Raw genomic sequence first — 23,703 nt, 5'->3', positions numbered from 1 at the left:
TTATCTTCCCATTATTATTCTGAGATCTCCTTTGCTTGTAATTCTGAAAATGTATTCATAACTAGTGGTACACTTTCTTTTGACTTGCTGATCAAAATACAATCTTTATAGCTCCAGGCACCATCATCAATGCTGAGCTGTAGGGAGTTCAATCCAGTTCAACAAAATCAGCTGTTAAAAATAACAGCTAGCTCCCAAACCACATCTTTGCAGTGATTTACTCCATGCCCTCATTCAGCTGCTGCCACATCCCTTTGTGGTGGTCTCCAACCCCATCTTGTGCTAGGCAGGCAGTTCTTGCTGCCCACTCCTCAAACACTGAGAACATCTTCTCCCCCCAGCACAGCACAAGGGCTGCATTAGATCTTCATCTGAGCTTGATGAAAGCTCTGCCCCCAGCTGCCCTCTTGCTCCCTACCCTGCCACAGCAGCTCCAGGAAGTCAGCACCTCTGTGGCTCCCCATGCCAGGACACATACTCCATGCAGCCCAGCCCTTCCCTCCAGCTCTACAGATGTTGTTTTCAACAGAAGAAACCTGTTTCTTTGTGCATGACACAGTTTTGGTATAAATTCACATACTAAATCTCTCCTTAAAAAAAAAAAAGAAAAATAAAAAATATGTAATTCAAATATGTCCAACTTTGAAAACAGTCAGGGGTTTCTACTCTTTATACAGCATTCTTTTTACAGGAGCAGTTCCAAGGCTGTTGCAAAAATATTGTCTTTCCTTCACTTTACATTGCCAAATAGAAGAAAAATTTTAAAAGACAGTCCCATAATTTGTATCAAAATAAGGCAGAATGAAGCACAGGAGAGCAGATCTTCCACTGAAAACCTTCTCTGTCCAATCTGGCCAGGATGCTGTAACAAGAAAAAAGAAGAAATCGAGGCTTTTCCAACAACTGCACCAGCTGGTGAATCAGCTGAATTCCTCATCTTGAAGCTCTCTGAGCAAACTTGTCTCCACAGCTGTGGGATCAGAAAATTTGTTTGACCTATGCTGCTATGGACAGAAGGCATCACAGCTCTGGAGTGATGCTTTCTCAAGAAGAGTCCCATGGCCAAGAAAATTAGCTAGTCACCTCAGCCACTTCCAAGAATGGAGCCTGCATTGCTCTCACAATACTTAATACTCCAAAAATGCTGAGCACCTGTGCTTTGAACAGGAGATGCTCTTCAATATCCCTGGTGGACCCACGAAGACAAACACGCTCTGGATCACTTGCCACCATGAGGACCTGCTGCTACAGAGCCAAAACAGGACTGTGACCTGCACATGCCACCTCTACCAACACTCCTGCCCTCAGCTCTCACTTGAGTTAGGCAATAGATGCTACTGAGCTACAGAATGCTCCCTTATTTCTTGGGGGAAAAAAAAACCCAAAAACACAACAACAAAACACACAGAAGTGGATAAAAACATAGCTTTACTTTCAAGCACAGATTAAAAAAACATTGATGTTTAGAGGGCTGTGTTTTTAAAGAACAAATTTCCAGAGGAAGTTAATTATGTTCCTGGGGTTCACAAAAGGATTTGCGTGATCCAGTTTCTCTTCCTTACTACACTGCAAGTGAGGGATGTGACTGAATACAACACTTCACTTAACCCCATAGGACCTACACCCATCATTTTGAAAATTAGAGAGCATTCATTTGGGATGATCCTTTCTCTTCTCTCTGCTGTTTAGCTTTACACAAAGAAAATAATTAGTGTATAAGGCAAACAACAAATAGGAATAAAATTAGTCCTTTCAAACTGAGATGTTGTTTAACTTAACTAATTGAAAAGAGAGAAAGCAAAATTGTGTGGCTAGCGGCAAAGTCATAAAATGTCACTTTTCTGAGGTTCATACCCCAGTAATCATCTTTTATACAAATAACAGTGACTCATAAATCTGTTTTTTATAAAAATTTTGCACAAAAAAGTCTGAAATAAAAGACGTCCCCTCCCCTTTTTTTCTTGGTCAATTAGAAGCTGAAGCATGGTCTTTATGAGCTGTGGGAGTGGAAAGTCATTAGGGCTTCAATTCCAAATGAAAATTAAGGCTTTTAACTTCCCATACTACTTATACTGACAACCTTTCATACATAATTGCCTAGGAAGAGTTACTGTGGTCTTGTCACCCTCCTAACACGTCAGTGATACGCTGACAAATAGATCCTCCCTCCCAATTCCACCACGCAAATGGAAATAAAAGCCCATGTGGTTAAGAAACTCTGAGTTCACACCCAACAATGACTTTGATGACTTTTCAGTCAGGACTCATTAGGAGTTACCAAATTACCAGCATCAGAAATAAAGCAATCAAGGGATCAGGTAAGAATTTAACTGGAAAGAGGAAGAGTGCCTTCAGCAATTGCAGCAAAGACACCACTGCTTTGCAGTGACATGGGGAGCAACGTGACAAGCAGGACCCTTCTGCTTCACAGCTGTGATTCTTCACCTCAGTCAAAACTGTACTAGGCTGACAGATAAACATTTTAAATACACATATATAACATGACATTTAACTGGGCAACATAGATGGGATGAGCTGAAATAACAACAAATGCTGTGTCCACTCTCTGAAAGGTATCAAGGTAACCTGTCACTGTGACAGCAGCAGCAGCATCTTTCTGCTGTTTGTGTCTGTGTTTGTGGAGAGGCAAATCCTGCTTTTTATCTGATTTTGCTCATCTTCTCATTTGAGACAATTATTATTTGACAAGTTTCTGGTTTTTTATAGTGGCAAGAGACTGACCACACTTCACCATCCTGTGGTTCCAAGAAGTATATATAATACAGAGGGAAGCAACCCCACATGTAAAGTGCTTTTACCCCTGTAAAACTGAAACAGGATTTGAAGCAACTCCAAAACTGGGAATTAGAAATGTGTGGAGTTACTCCAAAAATGTCTCCTACCTTGCTAGTTCAGTAAAACTCAAAACCTGTTTGTTATCAGTGGTATCATAGCAATGGTCAGAGGCCTCGTTTAAGGTAAGGGTCTAATTCTGTTGAGCACCACAATAAACTTGGAGAAGACAAAGGAAATATATTATCCTGGTCGTATAAAAGTAGATCCACAAATCACATAAGTTAGCTAAACGACTACACCAGAAGGCCACGTAACAATGAGACAGCACTCCAAATCTGAGTCCCAGTTCAGGGCTCTAACTTGCAGAACCATCCATCATTTTGTTATTTTAAAGCTTACATCTGAAACAATACAGTCTTAACTGACGTCATAAAAAGAGGACTGCATTTTGTTACAAGAGTTCAGGAGACAAGCATGGGAGAGACTTTCACCTGAACTGCTCAGAATACATTAAGCAATCAACTGCACCTAAACTCCAAAAGAACAACTTTCAGAAGATGGTTGAACACAGTCACACACGTGCAGCCACATCCACATGGCCTGGAGGACAGAGCTGCAGAAACCATTATTGCTCCTGAGTTGGAAGCTGCAGCCACTCCAGACGAGAAGATCTCCACAAACAAGGCATGTATTATCATGCTTCAAACATCAAAGAGGAATAAACACATAGGCTTTAAAAACTGATTCCTATTTTTAAAAGGTGTTAAAAGGATGGAAAAGGAAAACCCTCTAAATGTTAGCAGAACTGAAAGATAGAAAGGCTGCTTCACTGACTGAAATACTCAGTGGTTTGTAGCCTCAAAAATAAGTATCACAGAGAAATGAATGAATAACTGAAAGAAAGCAAGTGCTGAGGCATTTGTAACAGCAAAGGACAGTTGTATCAGCAGTTTGACCAGGAGTGAATGATTGACTCAATCCCATGCTGGGTTTCGGCTGCAATCACGAAAATGAACAAGGGAACATTTTATCAGTTTTTCACAATGTGCCATCCCTGTGCAATGCATGAACCGCTGGTGAAGATCATATAACCTGTAACTATGTATCACATTTAACAGCAAACAAGCTTTTAACTCAGTGGAAAGGGATTAAAAGCTCCGCAGATCCAAAGCATAGATCAAAGTTATATTCAGCTGCTGGGAAATAGATAAATATGAAACTGCAAATCCCAGTAAGGGAGATAAGAAAAGGAAACCAAGAAGACAAAAGAATACTGTGTATCACAATAGCCCTTTAAGATTGTACATTAAAATAAGAATTTTTTTAACACATTTGTTATGAGCTGGAAAAGATTCAGCAGCAACCAAAATTAGTTATTTTTAATTACTGTTACTCTGTTAGCATCTAATGATGTTACTCTGGCATAAAACAGTAGACTTTTATGTAGCTTGTCCTAAAACCTATTCTATTAGATCCTATTAAAAAGAAAAATGTGGGGAGAAACAATGAAAACATCAACATGAAAATGATAAATTCCTGCATGTACATAACCAGCAGTAGTCCTCTGGCAACACAAAAATCAAGCAGAACATTGCCTAAACAGGACAGATTACTTCCTTTGTTGGAGATTAAAGACAGTCTGGATTTCCTTTAAAAAAAAAAAAAAAAAAAAAAAAAAAAAACCAAAAAAAAAAAAAACAAGCCCGTGCAAAGAGTCTAAGTCTCAATTTCATTCAAGTCCAACAGTGTCCCACAGTAACTTTACTGGCCACTGAGATGTACCACAGCACTGAACAGTGCATGGCCTCATACCAAGTCACAGCCAGGAGCAGAGTGTAACAGAAATGGCATTTAAAGGACAAGGCATTATCAATAAGTGTCATAGAGTGAGAGAAATATACCTTAGCAAGTAAAAAACTGCAGATGAAAGATAGATGCCAGTCCTCCAGAGACTGCTTAGCACTTAATCAAAAGTCAGAAACCAAGAATCATGCATTTGTGATGCACAGCAACCTGTCTTCAGATGATCCAGAGATGATGGAAGATGTGGGGAAGAACAAACAAAATCTAGTCAGTCCCACTAGATCAGAGACTGACAGCAAGTCTCTTCCTGCTATTTCTATAGAAATATTACACTTTGGGGACTGGAAATGCTGTCTTTTTTCTTCTTTTCTAAAACAATGGTTTGCCTTTGCTGTTCTACTTTGAGTAGTCCTTTTGCCTGCTCCTTTCCTCTTCATGGATCTTCTACAGCACAAGGACAGAGAGGTAGCTGCTCTGCAGCCTTCCCCACTCCACACCAGGGGACTCTCCTTGCCCTGGGAATGCAGGGACAGGTCAGACACAGCTGTCAAACCCCCAGGCATAGGTGCCCCTGGAGATGGTTTGATCTTCCTGTCCTGGAAATGGCTTGAAAGAGCAGCTAAGTATCTCCTCTTGCTTCCCAGCCTGAGCCCTCCTCCATCCATTTGCTCCACACACTTCATCTTTCATCTCACACAGACATTCAAATGCAGCTGACCTCCTTGTACATGAATGAAACCTCAGCAGCAGAGGAGTTTGGGATGAAATGGGGAGAAAGGCAGCAGCATGCAGTCCTGAGTGTCACTGCACAGAGCTGGGGGATGGAGCAAAGTCTGAAGGGCTTTTCAGAGCACTCCAGCTTTGATTGAACTAATTCTGCCAGCAAGCTGGCATTGACACAACCACAGAAGACAGCTAGCGTGTCACCCTGAGACTGCAGTGTGCAGCTGGCCAAAGCCCTGTGCCATAAGCCCAACCGCCGGTGCTCCCTCTGCTGCAGACAGCCCTCCCACCCCAGGCAAACAGGAGACACCCCGTCCTACAAGCCCTCAGCAGAGCCAGAGCAGACAATGAGATAACTCACATCAGATTTAGGATCGCTTCAATCTCACTGCAAGATCCGTGAAGTCTCAAAGCCAGTCAAAACTAACCTGTAATCCACTTCACAAGGACTTTAGGTCACAAAGACCCTTTACAGAAGAGGCTCTGAGCAAGGTGAACACTTGGCACCACCACCTTGGAGACATAAGTCAGAACAAGCGATGAGTTCCCTGAGAGAAGCAAAATAGCAAGGCAAGAAAATATTTAAGGGAAGGAAGACTAGATATACCTGTATGTACAGGGGCTAAAGTAACCTGGCATAAATGGTCTTGACCCAGACATGAGTCACTAGAAAAGTGTTCAAAATAACCTGCCCAGCAGCCTTCAATTGCCATGGTGATAAATGTTTCCTAATGCCTAAGAGCAGCTGAGTCCTGAACCCCATGTACCTCCTTCACTAACAAAAGCTTTCATTATACTGAAAAAAAAAAAAAATCACGACCAAATTGTGGCCATTTTAAGCCCTCCTCAGATCAAGGGCCGATTTACACACCCTGGTTTCAATGGGGAGTACTGTGCTCACATCACTGCTAATTCAGAAGATGGAGCTGGCTTGCTTTTTGCTTCACAATTCAGTAGGCAAGGGGAAGATAGATTCTCTGAGACAGTGTTACTTTTTCTGCCAGGAGTTATCTATTTGCAGAAGTGGGTCAACTTTCTCTTGGTGGACATGTTCATGTGCGAGTGCCTAGCAGCGCTGCCTGTGCCTCTCTGCCCGCTCGGCGTGCAGAGGAACCTCTGCACATAACTATTTATGGCAGCCAAGTGTTTCATGAATTGCAGCAAGTTAACCACAAGGGGATGATGACATTTGGCGACAGGGCAGGATGAATTCTGGCTGGCAGACAAAAAGTCAGGTTAAAAATACAGAATGCAGAAGCAAACCCAGTCAGTTGCAGCTAATTCGCAGGAAAACTGGATGTGCAGCCCCCAAACCTGCCCTGTTCCAGGCGAGCAGTGTTGTGTGTTTTGCAATGGGATACATTAAGGCCTGCAAGTGAGTGTGGAAAGAGCATCAGCCTTCTGAGTTCAAGCATTTTAGCTGAATTTTAAATGGGCTTAGATGTTTTTCATTAGCTTCACTCCACACCTGATGTATACCAGATGTTTTTGCCAGTTTAAGCAACTCACCCCATCTCACCTACCATCAGCTGTTGTCCATTTTTCTGTTCCCAGAGCATCTCCAAAGGGCAGCCCCAGTACAGAAGGATGCTGCAAGAGCACTCTGCAGGGACAATGTCAGTAGAGCCTGCCATGGAAATGTCTGTGTGAGATGCAAGCAAGGCCACAGTCATGCTGTGGGGCAGATAAAAAGCCCAATGTCTCCCAGGGCAGGCCTCCAGCATCCCCAAGGTTGCATGGATGCAGGCATCCTTGTCCCCACAAAGTATTAACCCTTCAGCTTTCAGATGCAATGCTTGTCTCAGTGTTGGTATTCATGCCTCTCATCTCCACACATACATCAGGTGTAACACCTGCCAGGGCTGCATTTTGGGTTCCCATGCCTGCCACTTCATTAGACCACCATTTAGTTTGATCCTCAGCTTTATTTGATGAAATGTCTCCAGAGGACTAAATTTTTTACATGTAACCAACACAGGCTACTTCCTTTATTCTGATTGCTTTCAATGAGAGTAAATGGATAATTCCATCAAAGGCCCATAGAAAATTGTCTTTTAATCAGTACAAGTTTTTTTTTTCCTTCAACAGGACAGCTGAGAATAAGATATCTCTATATAATACGCAAGAGGAAAACAAAATTAGAACACATTACCATGGAGAATATATTTCCAGATATGGCCCAATTTTAATTTAAGCATCCTGAGACTTGTTTTCAGGGACACCAGCTACCCTGAAGTTTGGGAGCCAAGGAGGCTGGCATACAGGCGGTGCCCCAGCAAGAAGGCAGGAGTGGACAATGGCAAAGATGCCTCAAATAAAGCACTCCATGGAAGTCCTTTGACTGAGTGGTCAATGACTACTGGCTACAAGAAAATCAAGCTGTACCCTTCATATCTGAGACCTCAGCATTGAAAAGTCAGTTATCAGGAGACATTGAATTTACAACAGAGTAACAGTTGTTTCTCCAGAGGTCTTACATCTATCAAGTGTACCACCCCAGAGCTGATTTCCTGTCTTAATTACAAGGAGTCTGTATGTAACAGCCTACAGCACCAAAAATACCAACACATTTAAAACAGGAGTATTTAAAAAAAAAAAAAACAACAACAAAGCCATTTTCATACGATGAAAAGTACTGTTGATATAAGAAAGAAAATAACTGGTCAAGTAACCACTTAAGCCTGGCAGGAGCCACTGAGCTCTGAGAGGTCTCCAGCACAGAGAACAGGACTTTCCCTGACCTAGGCTGCCCATGCAGTGTGGGATTATAAGGGGATGACATCTTAATTCTGCTGAGAAAGGCAATTTCCTCTCTTTCACCAGAGCTAGGACAGGTGCACTGCAAAAGTGGACAGTGGTCACCACAAGACCTGGAACAGGGCTGATCTCATCTGGCTTTAGATGGTTGCATATGAATGAGCTGACCAGGCTTGCTCCTCATCAGCAGAGAGAAAGTACAACCAGCATACAATTCTGCTCTCTTTGATGCATAGTTCACATAAATCATCACACCAATGTGCCTTTCTCCACGTGGCCCATAAAGGATGTCCAAGGGAATGCAGATGTTAAAGCCTATACTGGAGATAATCTCAAATGAAATGGGATGAACCTCATATTTTGCTTCTGCCCCTACATATTCTCAAAGGCCTCATAAATATGCCATCATAAATAATAAGTATATTGATTATTAACACACTAATAAACCAAAGTATTTTGGCCTTAAGGGTGTGCAAAGAAAAGAAGTAAGCATAGGGTAGCTGCATTACCAATCAATACCAACCCACAGAGAACAGCCATTTCTCTCTGCCACCATTTTAACTGCAATATATTGTACCCTCTAGGTAAATATGTGGACATCTACAAGTGGGAATCAATATGAACTAGAGATCTTCCCACCCCCTCACCCAGAGACCATTCTTCTTTCACTGGAGAAGACAGCAACAAGAGGCCATAGATTAATATCTCTGCTACTACAGGCTCTCTGCTGTACCCACAGTTTTTTTCTGGGTCTCCCTGACCACTTTTTAATGTTGATGTTTTCAATCATTTATAAAAACAAAATATGATAATTAACATTTCACCCAACTGGAATAAATCAGAGACACTGGAAACCACCCAGTTAATTTAGGGAACTTCGAGCAGTTTCAGTGGAAGGTGAAGTTCTAATGACAACTTCAGCTCACGGATGTGAAATAAAACTAAAGCCTGCCTGTATGCACAGGATTTTGTCCCCAGCACATCACTAGTTGAGTCTGTATGCCTCCAGGCTGGAAGATGGATGAACAGTTGTCCCAGTGAGATCTAGATAAGGCTAAAACCGGTGGAAGCCCTTGCCCTGGCCTCAGGGAACTTTGAATCACTCCTCCCAATGTTCCCACATATCTCACAGTCCAGGGATATATCCTGTGAGAATAAACTTGAGGGTTTTTTCTTCCCCCAGGTCAAGTTAATATCAGTATCACTAAATGTGCCTTTTTTTTTATTCTCTTTTTCAAACCTAATTCCATCAGAAGCCAAGTAGCTGCTTCAACAGACCTGTCTACAGCTGGATGGGCAGTAAGACTGCATGTGCACACAGAAATCCATGCATAAAAAGGAAATCCAAAGCACTCACAAGGACACACAGTGACTGTGCCTCAATTTCTGTCCTACATCTGGGTAGATTTAGAACTGTGACATACCATTACAGAGGCAACTGGCCAGTTTCCATCAGACAGTTTGGAGGTGCCCACAGCCCAGGTCCCTGTGCACACAGAGATCGGCCATACCTCTCACTCGGAGAACAAGAAGAATTACATGTCATCTAATATGAGCCATTTCCACTCTATGTTATAATTATTATCTTTCATGGGTGAATAATTAATCATCAGCTTCTGAAACACAACTTGCAGAAGTAAATAGACTTCAGAAAAGTGTAGAAAAGGTGGACCACCAGTTGGGTTGGAGTTGTTTGTTACACTTACACCATTTATTCTGAATTCACCTTACAAATCTAGAGTTCATCACCTCACACTGGGGTGGGTCACTGGAGCCAATAAATCAAGCCCTGGTTCAATAACTCACTTCCAAGGATTACTGAACAGAAAATGAGAAACATTTAACCCACCTTTGTGCACTAAGATTCGACTAAAAATCTACCTTCCTGCAAGTGTTTTAACAGCTACCATACTCCTGACTCCTTTAGAAAAGCACTTAACAAGTGAAGCTCAATGGATACCATTAGCAGGGGCAGTAGAGATCTGCATTTTCCAGCTCCAAATTTCAGGACTTTCCAGCTTTTCCACACGCAAAAATACTCTAGCAAGCAGTTCAGAAGTAGCACCTTTGCTCCCACCAGTTGTCCAAAGCTTCTGCTGAGTTCTTACTAGAGATGCCAAATTCTGCACTGCATACCTTTCAGCACCTCCTCTCCCTAAGAAAGCAGACAGGGCTGCTCATTTCAGTATCAGCTGAGCTGGCAGTCCCTGTTTCACCCTCTGATTCGTTCTCCAGTGCTTTAAAGACATGAGACAACAGCAAACCAGACTCAAGCTTACAACCAAAAAATGAAAGGCCACACACTCTTTCCTTTCACACTGCCTTCCTTCTGTTTTATTCCCGAGGAAAATAAAACTCGCCAAGAAGACAGTACAAAAAGGCTGAGATCTCGGCTGCACACACGGAAGGCAGGGACAGGAGCAGGGACAGGAGCAGGGACAGGAGCAGGGACAGGAGCAGGGGGCACGGCAGGATGCGATGCTCACCGCGGGGCTGCTCCGTGACAGCTCCACCACCCACCTTACTCACTGGAGTGGTTTTTCATGTTCACCTGCTCCTGCCCTGCTCCTCTACACCGTCACAGGCTTAACAGAATTGTTGCTCGGTCCCAGGCAAACACCCCTCCCAGACTTCTTGCTGTCAGTCAAAAAAAGAGGCCTGATAAGCCCTGCATTTGCATATGTATTGAGAGGCATTTCCAAAGGCACAGTCGGGGAAATGGCCTTGCTGAATACCGATGCTATCTGAGAATGACAACTATTCAAGTCATTTTACAGCTTCACTACCTAAGTGGAGAGATCAGGCTTGTCTACATCTTTACAAGGATTATTAGCTTTAAAAGTGCTGATCATCTCCGTTGCACCCTCAGAAATGAAGCCGCACAGGTTCACAGGAAAGAGCTTCAATTCTTTCTACAGAAACCACCTTCCATAGGCACCCCAGAGCCAGAAGTCACTAAAACCTAAAGGTCACGCCTGAAAAGCTCGAGCCCATAGCCATTCCTTAGAGGAAATGAGAAGGGGTGTGCAAAGGCACGCATGGAAGCACTTGTGTGCAGATTGTCACCCTCCTATTCCTACTTACCCTACAGTAGGACATCGAGACTCGGATCTCAGTCCCCTCCAGAAGATGCTGCTGGGCAGTCCCACACACAGTGCTTGAGGAGGGCGATGAGGACCGAGCTCTGAAAGCAGAGGTTTCCTGCTTTGTGCTGACAGGGGCGACTTTGAATCCCAGGTGAAGCATCCCACTGTTCTTCACCCCGGATTGAAGGGACAGCTCTAAGGTATTGGTTATGTTTTGTATACTCAAGAGCCCTGGGTTAACAGATTAATTCAACCAACCAGCTTTGTCCCATTCAGCTACCACACGGTCTAAGGTTCACAAAGCAGAACTGTGAAGCCCTTCTCTTCCATAACAGTAACAGCACATTCAATACCTGTCATGTGCTGTTCAAGCCTCTGTGGAGAGCAATGCTTTATGAAAATAAACTCAAGTCACGTCAAGAGCAGAAGCTATCTGCAGATTTACAAACCAGATACTTCTGATTTACACAGCTCTAGGAGAGAGAGAGAGAGAGAGAGAGAGAGATTAAAAAATTCCACACCAAAAATTGAAAGATGTTTGCTGTACCATGCACCATCTGGTGACTGGATCACTCCTGAAACCAACAATCCCTGACTACCTTGATCGAAACCAACAATCCCTGACTACTGGGCAAGGTGGCCAGAGCATCTCCAGCCGTGAGTTGAGACACACAGTGAGGCAACAGGACTGCAAACAGCACATTCATGGATGGACACTTGGGAAAAGAGATGATCAATCCTCCATGCCCCCAGGTTTCTTGGGACATAAAGACTTGCCACAAATCACCAAGAAACAAACAAACAAAAAAAACCAAAAAAAAACCAACAACAACACCAAAAGCTCTAAGTACATCCATTGCTGATATCAATCAGAACCAACCTCTGGGGCTCCATCCTCCTCTGTGTGCTTAGAGGAGAGAAAAGGACACCCTCACAAAGAAAATAGCCCTCTCCGGTGGGAAAAGAGGATTAAGAACATTAAAAGTAGTCTTATATGTAAGAAGTTTTTAGATTGATGCCTGGTTTGATTCCTACTGAATCCTCTTGACCACATATTCTAAAAGTCGTGTATTAGGTCTTGTTGGTTTTAAAATATTTTCTTTAAAATCTCTATTTTGAAGATATTCCAACGTTATGTTAATGCCTGATCACTATTAGACAACAGGAGAAACTTTGCTTGAATATGAACTGCCAGAGGTGGCTTGGCATGATTTCATTGTGGAGCTTGTTTCTAACTTCAATGACTAGCCTGAACAAAATCGTGAGTACAGCGTCCCTTCGAGAGCAGTGTCTTCTCTCCTCTTTCTGAAGTGGAGACAGGGCAAAGCCAAGTTGCCCCTCTCCAAAACTGCTGAGTACTTCACAGCCAGCCTGCCCTGAGAGCTTGTGGAGCTAACAGGTGATGCTCTGTGGGACAAACCATCAGATGCTTCCAAAATCTCATCCCATTTTTATCAATCTTCTCAAACTAGCACACAAACGAGCCAAGCATAAACAAAATATTTGAAGGGGGAGAGAAAGAGAAGGAAGAGTGGGAACACTATCAGTGTTTATTTAACCCTGAAAACTCGGACTGATTTTTGTCAAAACAGAAAGCCCAAACAAACAAACAAAACCAAACACCAACCCTGCTGGAGATAAGAGGCTCCAACCCTCAGCCCAGGACATGGATGACACAGTTAACGCACTGATAGCACACACCCCGCACAGAGGTGCCCCTCCCCGGCTCCCGGGACTGCTCTGCCAAAGCGGTCACCAAGGATGGACAGGGTTGGGAACGGCCAGGACCCCCCTCCCCGGAGTCCCCCAGCCAGCGGCGAGGGGGACCGGGCATGCCGGGGGTGCGGGGCAGGGCAGGGCAGGGCAGGGCAGGGCAGGGCAATGCTCACTCACCATTGAGGCCGTTGGGGATGCTCCGGTGGTGAAGGGGCGCGGACAGGTCATCCATAGACCTCCGCATGGCCCCGGCCTTGCTGTCGCCGGCCTTGTGGTGGTGAAGGTGGTGGTGATGGTGGTCGGGGCTGCCCGCACTGCCCGTGCTGGAGGTGCTGCTCCCGTCCCCCACGTCCCTGGTGGCCGAGCCGCCGTTGAGGTTGGTCAGGCTGGCCTGACTGTCGATGGAGCTCCGCGAGCCGGCCCCGCTCCGCTCCTCGTCCAGCATCAGCACCATCTCCTTCAGCTCCACGTTCTCCCGCAGGAGGGTCTCCTGCCTCGCCTCCAGGTCCTTCAGCTTCTGCTGGTACATGCCCACCTCCTTCCACATCACGCTGGCCGTGTGCCTCCCGAAACGCTGCCATTCCCTTGACAGCTTCTTGCCTTTTTGCCGGTCGTCGTCCAAGAAGCAGCAAAGCTCCCGCAGCTCCTGGTTATCGTCCTGCAACTTCTGGTTCACCTCCTTCAGCCCGCGGATCTCGTGCAGGTGGAGCTGCAGCCGCCGGTTCACGTCTTTCATCAAGTTGCCGTGTTCCACCATTAAGTTCATCTTTTCATTCTCCACTTTCCTCAGTCTTTTCACCAGCTCTTCCTTGCTCCATCTCAGCATCTCCTCTTCCGAAATTTTGCTCAGGTCTTCTTTAGACCCTTCCATGGAATTTTTTGCCATCATCTGTGCCTAGGCTGCGTTTGTTCTCACAGGGTAACAAACGGTTCGGGTTATTCGGATGATTTTGCTCGCCTGATTATCTAGAACTAAAAATCACTGCAGCATCTCGGTAAAGAAATATTATAGTTCTCCGTTGAGCGTTGGACAAGAAAGAAGAGCAATGCCGGACTGGAAATTCTGCTCCCGCATAGACCCCATAATAATAACAAAATGAAAACACAAACCAAAGGGGGAGGGGGGAATTAAATAAAAAAAAAAGGCGCCCCCACTGCCCCGGAGGCTGGGGGCGACAGGGAGCCGGGAGCCAAGCGCCGCACTCTCCAAGCGAAGCCTCCGCAGGGATCGGCCAACTTACCCCGGGCAAAACAACTACGCGGCGGCCGCCCCCCGTTCCCGGGCGCTCCGTCCACTTGTCCGCCCGCCGCGGGCGCCGCGCCCCGCCGGGCTGCCCCGCTCCGCCGGGCTGCCCCGCCCCGCCGGGCTGCCCCGCTCCGCCGGGCGCGTCCGCAGCCGCGGGGCGCCGCGGGGCCGAGCCCGGTGCGGTGGCGGCCGATGCCGGTGCGGCGCTGCCGAGGAGCGGTGGGGGAGCCGGCGCCTTCCCGGAATGGCTCAGCCCTCGGGAGGGAGGGAGCGAGAGAGCGAGGGAGGAGGGGGCGGCAGCGCCGCGGCTTGGTCCCACCTCCTGCCGGGCAGGGCGGCGCGGCCCTGCCCCAGCCGAGCCGAGCGGCGGGGAAGGAGAGCCGGCTGCTGGCGGCGGAGCCGAGCCGAGCCGCGCCGAGCCGCCCCTTGGCTGCCGGGCTGGGCGCTGGCCGGGCCCGGTGCGCCGCGCCCGCCGCCGGCTCGGGTTACGGAGCCGCGGCCGCCGCAGCCAATGCGGGGCCGCCTGGCGCCTTCGAACGGCAGGTACAAAGGGACGGGGCCGCTCCCTCCCTCCGCCCGCCCTCCGCCCGCCCCGCCGTGCCCTGCCGTGCCCTGCCCGCCGCGGCCGTGCTGGCTCACCGCTGCCCCCCCGGGGCTCCCACCCCGTTTTTTGCCCGTTTTCTTTTTTTTCTTTCTTTTTTTTTTTTTTTTCCAGATGGGTTTCCTCGGGTTTTCTTAAATAAAAGGTACCGGAGAGAGCTCCATCCCGGGAAAGGGTGGGGTTGGACAGGCAGGAAAACGCGCCTGCCGGGCGGCCCGGGTAAGCGGCGTCGAAATGGCCCCGGTCCCGCTCTGCCCAGGCGCGGGGAGGGATCCGGAGCCACGGGCGGCCGCCTCGGGCTGGGAGCGGAGCGGCATCTCCCGGAGCATCTCCGCTGCTGCCGCCCCCACAAGGGCTTTGTCACCGGGCTCCTGCCCCGCGGCTCTCTGCCCCGCTGCCCACCCTCCCTCTGGGGGTGGCCGCCTTCGTCCGCGGGTCCCTCCTGCCTCGGCAGGCTGAAAGAGCTGGCTCCAGCATCCCTGCCACCTCTCTGCTCCCGGGAACGGCATATTCCTTTATACCTCAGTGGTGCGGGAGGAAACGGCCCCGAAGTCGCAGATAACGCTTATTCTTCGGTAAAATCGTCACAGGTTCTGGTCGTCCTTACTGTCAGGAGGCTGAGGTTCCAGCCTCAACTAATGCACACACCGGACAGAACCAAGTAAAGGGCATGGAAAGTTCATAAAGTGAATTTCCTAGGCAACATGTGGGCAGATTTCCTGTATCTTTGCATCACATCCCCTGAGTTTCAGTCTAATACGCTATTCCTTGGGCTATGATATCTCTCTGTGGGCTGCTTTCTGGACAGGATCACACTGTTAAAACAAAAGGTACACCGGGACACAGCCTGAGTATCCTTAAAAAGCCCCAGGGAATTGCCAGCTTTGTGTTCCTTAGGAACCCGAGTAAATGGTTTGACTCCAGGGTTAATCCAGTGCAACATCAGGTTTCTGACCACACTGGAAAGATGGTCAAGACATTCTCTAGCTATAAAGAGACATCAAATCCGATGCCAGAGCGTGGGATGCCAAGCATATGGCCTGTGCATGGAGGGAACAAGGGAACAGAGAGGGATGGAGGATTGCAACTTCTGCCTTTTGATGTTATCTTTCTCAGTCTCAGTAAAGCTGCAGTTTCTTCCTGTTTTTCTGCACAAGTCTGTGCTCCTGGGTTTCTGAGCCCAGATATACCCTTGGCAAACTAGACAGCTGCCTGTTCCCTACTAAAGCAAAACAGTGAACCCTCCCTTCTTCTGGAGGAGCTCATCCCCTCATTTATTATCAAAAGGGTGAGAGGAGCTTAGGACAGCACATGGACACTGGTTCACTTCATGTGGGATTTGCAGGAGGATTCCTGGTAGCACACAGCACAGATCTGAAGATGTGAAGAGGGCAGTTCTCCCTAGCACAGACCCACACCAGGGTAGTTCCAGTGGTGAGGCCTGCTTGCTCCTTTCAAGAGGGATGGCTCTGAGCAGGTAAAACAGGCACCACCCAGGACGAGAGCTGTGCTCTGACCTGGGTTCCACCCAGGTGACAGTTCTCCAGAAGGTGCAGTCCTGGCTGTGGCTGTTTAGGCTTTCCTGAGGTTGCCACCTCAGTTAGCCCTTAGGACATGGAAACCAGCAGGTGTCTGTGCTGAGAGGTCACTGCTCCTGGGGTCTGGGGCAGACAGACCGTGGCCAGCGTGGCATGGCATCACACTGTGTCCCACCTCCTGCTTCTCTCCACCCTGAGCCACTGCTCATGGCTGCATTCTGTCCAGAAGGCACCCAGGCAGTTTTTTGAGCCAAGCCTTTTATTTACAAGGTTTTAATCATATCCTTCCCCACAGGAAGAGGAAAGTGCTTCTCCCAGACCCTCCCAAGTGCTGATCTGACTACCAGGTCCCTGGCCAGTGGCCGGGGGAAGGAGGAGCAGAGCAGGGGGATATTGCAGAGCTATTGTTTGTCATTGACCAAAGTCAAAAAGAGAGAGAAGCCTCTGGCAGCTGTGTCACAGACTCAGTTGAAGTTACACAGTGGCAGTGCCTGGCCTGGGCAGTTTATTGCTGGGCTCACCTGATGTTTGCTTCATCCCTTTCCCAAGAAAAGCTGTCTTTCATAGGTGAAAGCTTTCAAAGTTTGAGCGTTATTGATGTTTATGTAGCAACTGAGCTCAGTAGACAGGGGGTCTCCTCAGAGGAAGTGAGAAGATTATTAATATCCACAGAGGAAGTCCCTGTGATGATTAAGGCTTGCTTTCAGTACTCAGTGGGTATATCTGTGCTTTTGGAAATGTTAACAGCACAGATCCACCCTGATGCCATCCACAAGGGGTTCGCTGTCAGTGCTGCCATTGTGGTGCCCAGAGGGCTGTTGAGGGATGGTGACTTGCTGTGCTTGGGCATCCAGAGGCCTGTGTGCTCAGGAGATGGCATTGAAGCTGCCAGGTGTCCAGATGGCAAATGGTCTGAGTGACTGTGACCTGAATAAAGATGACATGATGCATCATCACCTGTACTGCTCCCTCATCTTCCCTTCAAGGTGGACCTTGCTGTGCAGTAGAGGAAAATCCCTTCATTTTGGAAAGGCAAGGCAGCTGTGCTAGAGAAGAGGTGTCAGAAAGTGTCTGTGGCCCAGGTGATTTGTGGGCACAGTGGAACCAAGAGCTGGGTGTAGATAAGTTTTTAAATACTTTGATACCTTGGAGGGAAAGGACTAGGTCAGTGCACAGTTTTATGTTCAATAACAAACCCAGTGTTGCAAAGCATACTTTAATCAATACAAATAACACATAATGTTGGGGTATTTTTTATGGGTTCATGGTTTTAGTTTCAGTGGAAAAAACCCTATTTCTCGGCGTTGTTCAGAAGGCATTGTGATTTCCTCGTGCATTTTAGATAAAGTGCAGAAGGAGCTGATAAACAACACACTATGGATTCCCTCTTGTTACATCTGGCCATGGGGCCTTCTGCAAGCTGCCAGTGAAAAACACTTTTAATATGCATGTTATCTTAAGCTTTTGATGCTCATGTAAGACAGCATCAAAGCCTATCCCTTGCATTGAATCAGATGGGCATTTCCACCCTGTTCAGTCAGGGATGAAATTTTAAAGCGAATTATAGCGAAATAAGAATTGTAGGAAAAAATCACAACAAAACAACTACCAGCAACCTACTGGGCAAAAATGCTCTTGATGTTAACTCCTGAACTCAGCAGGTGATGCAAAAAATGAATTTGGTCCCTGATAGAACACAGCGATACACAGCCTCATTGAAGTCTTACCAAAGCATTCCCTCTACAGGGATACATCAGTATTACAGAGGACACCACCACAGCTCAGAGCTATGCTGCTGCTTCCCTCCCTTCCCCGGAGAGGATGGCTCTTCCAAAGCCCTTTCTGGGGAGTGGGCAGAGAGGCAGGATTCATCCCAGTGAGACTCTCCCGGTTTTCTGAGGCAGCCTGGGAAATACACACTGCTGCCTGCACATCCGGACCGTGATCTGGTTTTTGTGCTCCAAGGACCTATCTCGAAGAATACATACTCCATTCATCATTTACATGGGGTATATCCTCTGTGGCACTGGTGTTTTCCTATAAATCAGCACCAAGTCCTAATCCTTGATTAGTGTTTTGAAATCCAGCACCCAGATTGCAACAATGGGAGCTCTCTTTTGTGAGACAAAACTGTGAGACAATGCTCCAAACGCTGCTATCAAGATGAGAGCCTTACTTCCAGCCTGATTAAGCAATATTTTCATCCAGAACACTTTTCCAAGTAGCAACAACCTGAAGAAATGTCTTGTGTCATTCTTCCTTCTTTTTCCAGATCAGCTGAACCATCCTGTGAAAAGCCTTTGTGCCTCCATTTGCCCATCTGGATGAGCAATGAGGAAAATGCAGTCTCTTGGAAGATTATGCAACACTCCTAAATGCTGGCTTCTGGCAATATAACTGGGCCATCCAGTTCATTCTCTCTCCTTATGAAAATAGTATGTTTTACTGGAGGACTTCATCTTATGTCCACAAAGCCTTTTTATTTTGTGCCCTGAAACTGCAAGTAAAATTCTCCAATGCACTAACCCGTTTCAAGGACTTCAGGATATTCTGAGAAGGATTATGGTTGTGACCAGCAAACTCTTTGCCTTGCCAGAAAAACAGGTCCTCCAAAAGGCATAACCAGTACAATTTAAACATTGCTACAAAGAGTAGCACCCAAACTGAAGACTAGCAGAGATGAAGAGCTATTCCTTGAAGGAAAGCATGGGAGGTGTGTGTTCTCAAGACGTGCCTTAAATGCTGTTTTCCAATCCATTTCAAAGTGTTCTGCAGTCACCCATTCACATGTTGGGTCCAGATCTGTTCTGTGCAGGCAGCCTTATAGGGCTGATGAAGCAATACCAAGTCAGATCTGCTGTAGTGGCAGCTGCAGAGTAGGCATACATAGTATGTTTGAGCCAAATAGAAAAAGCCCATAAAAATCCCCTCACCCACAGTGTTTACTACCACTTCATTTTCATGGAAGTTTAGAATCATTTTGTGCAGCTCTAAATATGGAGGCTTTTCCCCTCATCCCTAATCTGTACATTGGGAAAGGACTGGAAGCTAAATCCTAAGGAGTAGTCAATGCTGCTCCTACCTGAGAGCTGCAGGTGATTGACATGTCTGAAACACATACATAACAACTAGAGCAGAAGTTTCACTGCTAATTTAATGCATAGTGGGGATCCGACTTCATTGTGCAGTCAGAAGGCTACATACAATATCAGATTAACTTTTTAAGTATTAAGAAAAATCTCCTAACTCCACTTACAAGATTTGAATCGTCAGGATTGCCACAAGCCTGTGAGCTGAAGCCATGTGCTGGGGAGCTGTCACATCCTCCACCATCATCTACACAAAGAGGAGAGACACTGAGAGTTTGGATCCAAGTGTGTGTCAGGAAAATAATTTGACAGAACTTATTCTGAATAGGTAAGAAATCAATCAATAGCAGGAATAGAAAGACAGGCAGACTGGATCAAAGTGCTGGCCCCTGTATTGTCTCTGCCAGTGGCAAATACCAGATGCCGATGAGAATTCTGTGAAAAACTTGCCCACAGAGTGAGTTTCCTCCTCTCTGCTGTGTGGTACCTCTTCCTAGCAGCCTAGCAGCTTCCTAGTCTTCTTCCTAGCAGCATTAAGGTTTACATCCCTTCCAAAAATATTCACCATCCTATATAACATAGGAAGACGGCCAGAAATGCTTGATATGTCTTTGCCTTTTGTAAATACCCCTTTTGTAAATGCCTACAGCAAGTGTTGCAACAAGAGATGGGAGAAATGGAAGGTAAGAATTTACATCTGCCTTGGTATCACTAAACTGCAGCCCTCAGTTACCCTGACTTCAGGGTGCATCTCTGAGGACAAATTCTGCCTTGAGTTACACACAGAGCTCACAGCATGGGGGGAGCTCTGCATATACGGGGGCAGAACTTGGTTCCTGAAGGCTGAGGATCTTGAAGGAGATAATTTTGCCAGACAAAAGCACTTTCTGGTTTATAGTTCCATCTTTCCTGAGTGTGCAGCACCAACCCAATGACAAGGCACAGGAAACTCCAGGAATTTAGACCTCTATCATTTAAGTCACTGGTGATTTAAACCCTGGTATATATTCACCCCTGTGAATATATCTTTTGCCAGGATATATTCACATCACATGTTTGTTTTTTTTTCTCTTGCCACCTCTATCCTTGTTTCTCTTACAGCTCTAACAACCCATCAGTTTTGGGGAGACAGAGTGAATACTCTTCCATGCTTGACAATGAATTTATAACAGTTTCAACTGAATTGTCTTTGACATCATTGGTTTAAAAACAAGAGGAAAAAAATCAATGCAAGGATAGAAAAATTATCAGCACTGTTCCCAGGGACTGTTCAGTTTCATGGCAACTGTTTGTAGCCCAATCAGCCTCTCAGCTCGACAGGTTTGCCCTGACCAGTGTGTGTCCTGGGGGGTGCAGCAGCCCCTGGGGCATTCTGGGCTCCTCCACTCAACATACAGCCTCCTTTTCCCTGGCACACTCTGTGCTCAGGCTCAGCGCTGCTGCCTACAGCACAGACACCTCGCTATTCAAGCAGATGAGCCCATTGGTATTAGCAGCATGAGGTCGATGCAACCTGAGTAATTCTGCAATAGAGAAAATAGGCAATGTTACACTATCCCCCATCTTCATTACACTCTGATTTCTCATTCCCGAATGAATAAATGACCTTTTAGACGTATCGATGCACCAGGGAGTTACAAATATCAGGTTTTGTACTATAAGCAAGGTCTGTTGGTACCCTTCACTCGGTGTTAAAGAGTATTTTCTGCTTGCAAGACAACAATGCTGCTGAGGACCTAATTTTGCCTTTTATAGTTCAGTGAAGCCACTGGGATTTTATAGTAGATAAGAGAGGAGAGTCATGCCCTAAAATGCTGACACCACTTCTATATATCATAGAGATACCAGAATAATTCATAGTGTCAAGCAGCGCAACTTAAAGGAACAGTGGTTTAAGTGACAACATCCAGTTTTAATACATGCTGCACAAAAATTAATACTCCACAAATTTTTTCTTACACAAAATCCATTATCAGTCTTTCCAAGGAACAACTGCCACAGTGTTACATGAAGTGGGGTGATATGCAAAACATGGGATTTCCTTGTGATTTCACACATTCCTCTTTACCTTTGCCTTGTGTGTTATTTGAAATGGAATTAAATAAAATTTAGAAAATTCAGAAAAATTTCCTGGATTGGAAGAAGGGACAACAAAAACTGCCCTTCCCCTTGGGGTCATCTTGGTGCAGATGTTGCAGACCCCAGGTTGCTGTTGCAGGTCTCCAGGATAACTTTCTGTTCCTTATAGCAACTGCCTTTCAAAATAATCAAGTCCAAAGCAAAGGCTGGAGATCAAGTGTTGATGCTGGTGGTTCACCAGGGATCTGGGAACTTGGAGAATGTTTTGGATTGAAGCCAGACTCATGTTATTCCAAACCATCACATTGAATTGAGTGAGGGAAAGCCCTCCAGGAAATCACACTTCTACTTGTGATATAAAAGTAGCACTCTCAGCTTCTCTCTCCTTGCCTGTGTGAAAGTAAAAAAATCCTCTGGAGGTGGTAGATCTGTTTTCTACTCTATTTTTCTCAGTTCATAGTTTGGACTGATGACCCTTGCAGGGGCTGATATTTCAGGCTGGGTGCTGGGTAGGGGATGCCTTGGGAACACTGACACGGTGCCAGCTCCATGCTGTGGGGCTGGGCACCGCATGATGTGCTCTGCAGATGGGAACCAGGCAAGAAGAGGGTGTCATTTTAGACCTCCTAGCAGCTGATCTCAGCGTGTTCACCTTTAGGCGTGGCTGAAATCCCCTTCCTGCCCTGGATGACCACAGCAGGTCCTGGAGGCAGGTGACTTTGTCGCCACTGCCAGACAGGGTCACCATGACCAGCAGGGATGCCAGCAGAATATGAAGAGGAGGCAGGACACCCTGTCCAGCCACGGGAGCCCAGGGGAAGTCCAGGTGCTGCGGGGTGATCAGCTCGCCGAGGTGAGGCGATGCCTTTCCCGGCGTGGCGCTGGCTGTGACTGTATTTCCTGCCCTCTGTCACCGGTGTGATGAAGCCTTCCCACGGCTCGGTGGGTCACGGCAGCGCTGCTCTGGCTGGGTTTCCCTGCAGCGAGCAGCTTGCCCTGCCTTGGTATTCCCGGCTCATGATGTGCCGGCCTTGTTTACCACCGCTCCGCCTTGTTGTCCGTGGCCATCGTTGTTGCCACAGAAGTAAAACTCTGAAAGTGAGGAATGAATTGCCTTAGGGCGCTGATCATTTTTAGTGGCGCGGAGATAATCTGTCAGACATCGGAACCATTCTAGTGCCGAGCAGCCAGAGCAGCAAAGATCCCCATATTTATAATCTTATTTTTAGTCTCTTCGTTTCCTGAGCAAACAAACTCGAGGATTTACATTTTGGGTACAACTCGAGCTTTGTTTTGCAGATACTACTTTTCAGCCATGATGTACATTGATTTTGATAGCATGCAGGATGTACCAGGCTTAATTGATCAGTTCTGCTTGCACATTTGAGCTTATTTGTTGTAGTCCCTGCTTTGCCTTTATTAGAAGTGAATGTAACGCTCAGGAAAATTCCCAGAATTGACAACTCTGGAAACCAGAATTCCAGCTGAACAGAGAGAATCAAAGCACATTTATTACGCCCATGTGCTCCCTGCAGCTTAACCCCTGTTCTTTAGGTCAGCCTTATTGCTGGGATCACCAACAGCATCACCCATGAGGACCAGTCCTATTGATGAGGATACTCTGATCTGCTTGCCTGCCTGTTAAAATGTGCAGTGGACTGAACAACCCTCCTGGTGCTTCCAGCTGGGCCCTCTGGAGTGGCTCTCTGATCCTGAGCTGGCCTTCTGGAGGCTCAGGAGTAGAAAGTATGGCAGGGTGGTGGCAAATGATGTAGTGCACCAAGGGAGCAGCACACACTGCCACCAGCAGAAGGTTGTGCCCAGTCTGCCCATAAAGCTTCCAAAGCTTTACCTTAACTCTGTTTCTTTCAATAAGTCTGTCTCTGGACTAGGAACAGTACTACACAGTGAATTTCTCTGTGACAAGAAAAAGAGTAGTTACTGCTATACATGGTACTTCTGTTTTGTTTGCAGCGGAGGTACCTGCAGAGAGGCTGTGAGAAAGGAAGTTTCCATGCTACCTGAACTGGGAGGCATATTTCCACACAAACCCTGTGCAAGTAATGAAAAGAGAGAGAGGAAAACAAAGAGGTGGAAGGTTCTTTGGCAGGCAATGTGTCTAGGTTAGACCTAACTCCTCAGGGAGCAATAAAAGAATCCCCCAGGAGCCATCCTAGTGCCTAGGGAGCAGGGAGCAGTGAGCAGTCTCCTGATCCTCCTGTACATGGGACAGCCCCTTTGGCCACCTGGGATCTGCTCAGCCCCTCAA

The 23,703-nt window shown here is 46.6% G+C and overlaps 1 protein-coding gene across 1 annotated transcript in view; it reads right to left on the bottom strand.

The window, feature by feature from the left end:
• CCDC85C (coiled-coil domain containing 85C) overlaps window positions 1-14,221 on the bottom strand; it is a 109,926-nt gene extending 95,705 nt beyond the window's left edge. Inside the window, exon 1 of the mRNA XM_021549653.3 lies at window positions 13,059-14,221. Coding sequence (XP_021405328.1) covers window positions 13,059-13,770 — 712 coding nt within the window. The 5' untranslated portion in view covers window positions 13,771-14,221. The remainder of the gene's footprint in view (window positions 1-13,058) is intronic.
• Between the last annotated feature and the right edge of the window lie 9,482 nt (window positions 14,222-23,703).

The sequence above is a fragment of the Lonchura striata genome, chromosome 6 (genome assembly GCF_046129695.1).
Source record: "Lonchura striata isolate bLonStr1 chromosome 6, bLonStr1.mat, whole genome shotgun sequence".
In the NCBI taxonomy this organism is placed as follows: Eukaryota; Metazoa; Chordata; class Aves; order Passeriformes; family Estrildidae; genus Lonchura; species Lonchura striata.
The sequence above is the reverse complement of the archived record's forward strand: the minus strand, read 5'-3'. Positions and strand labels throughout refer to the sequence as shown.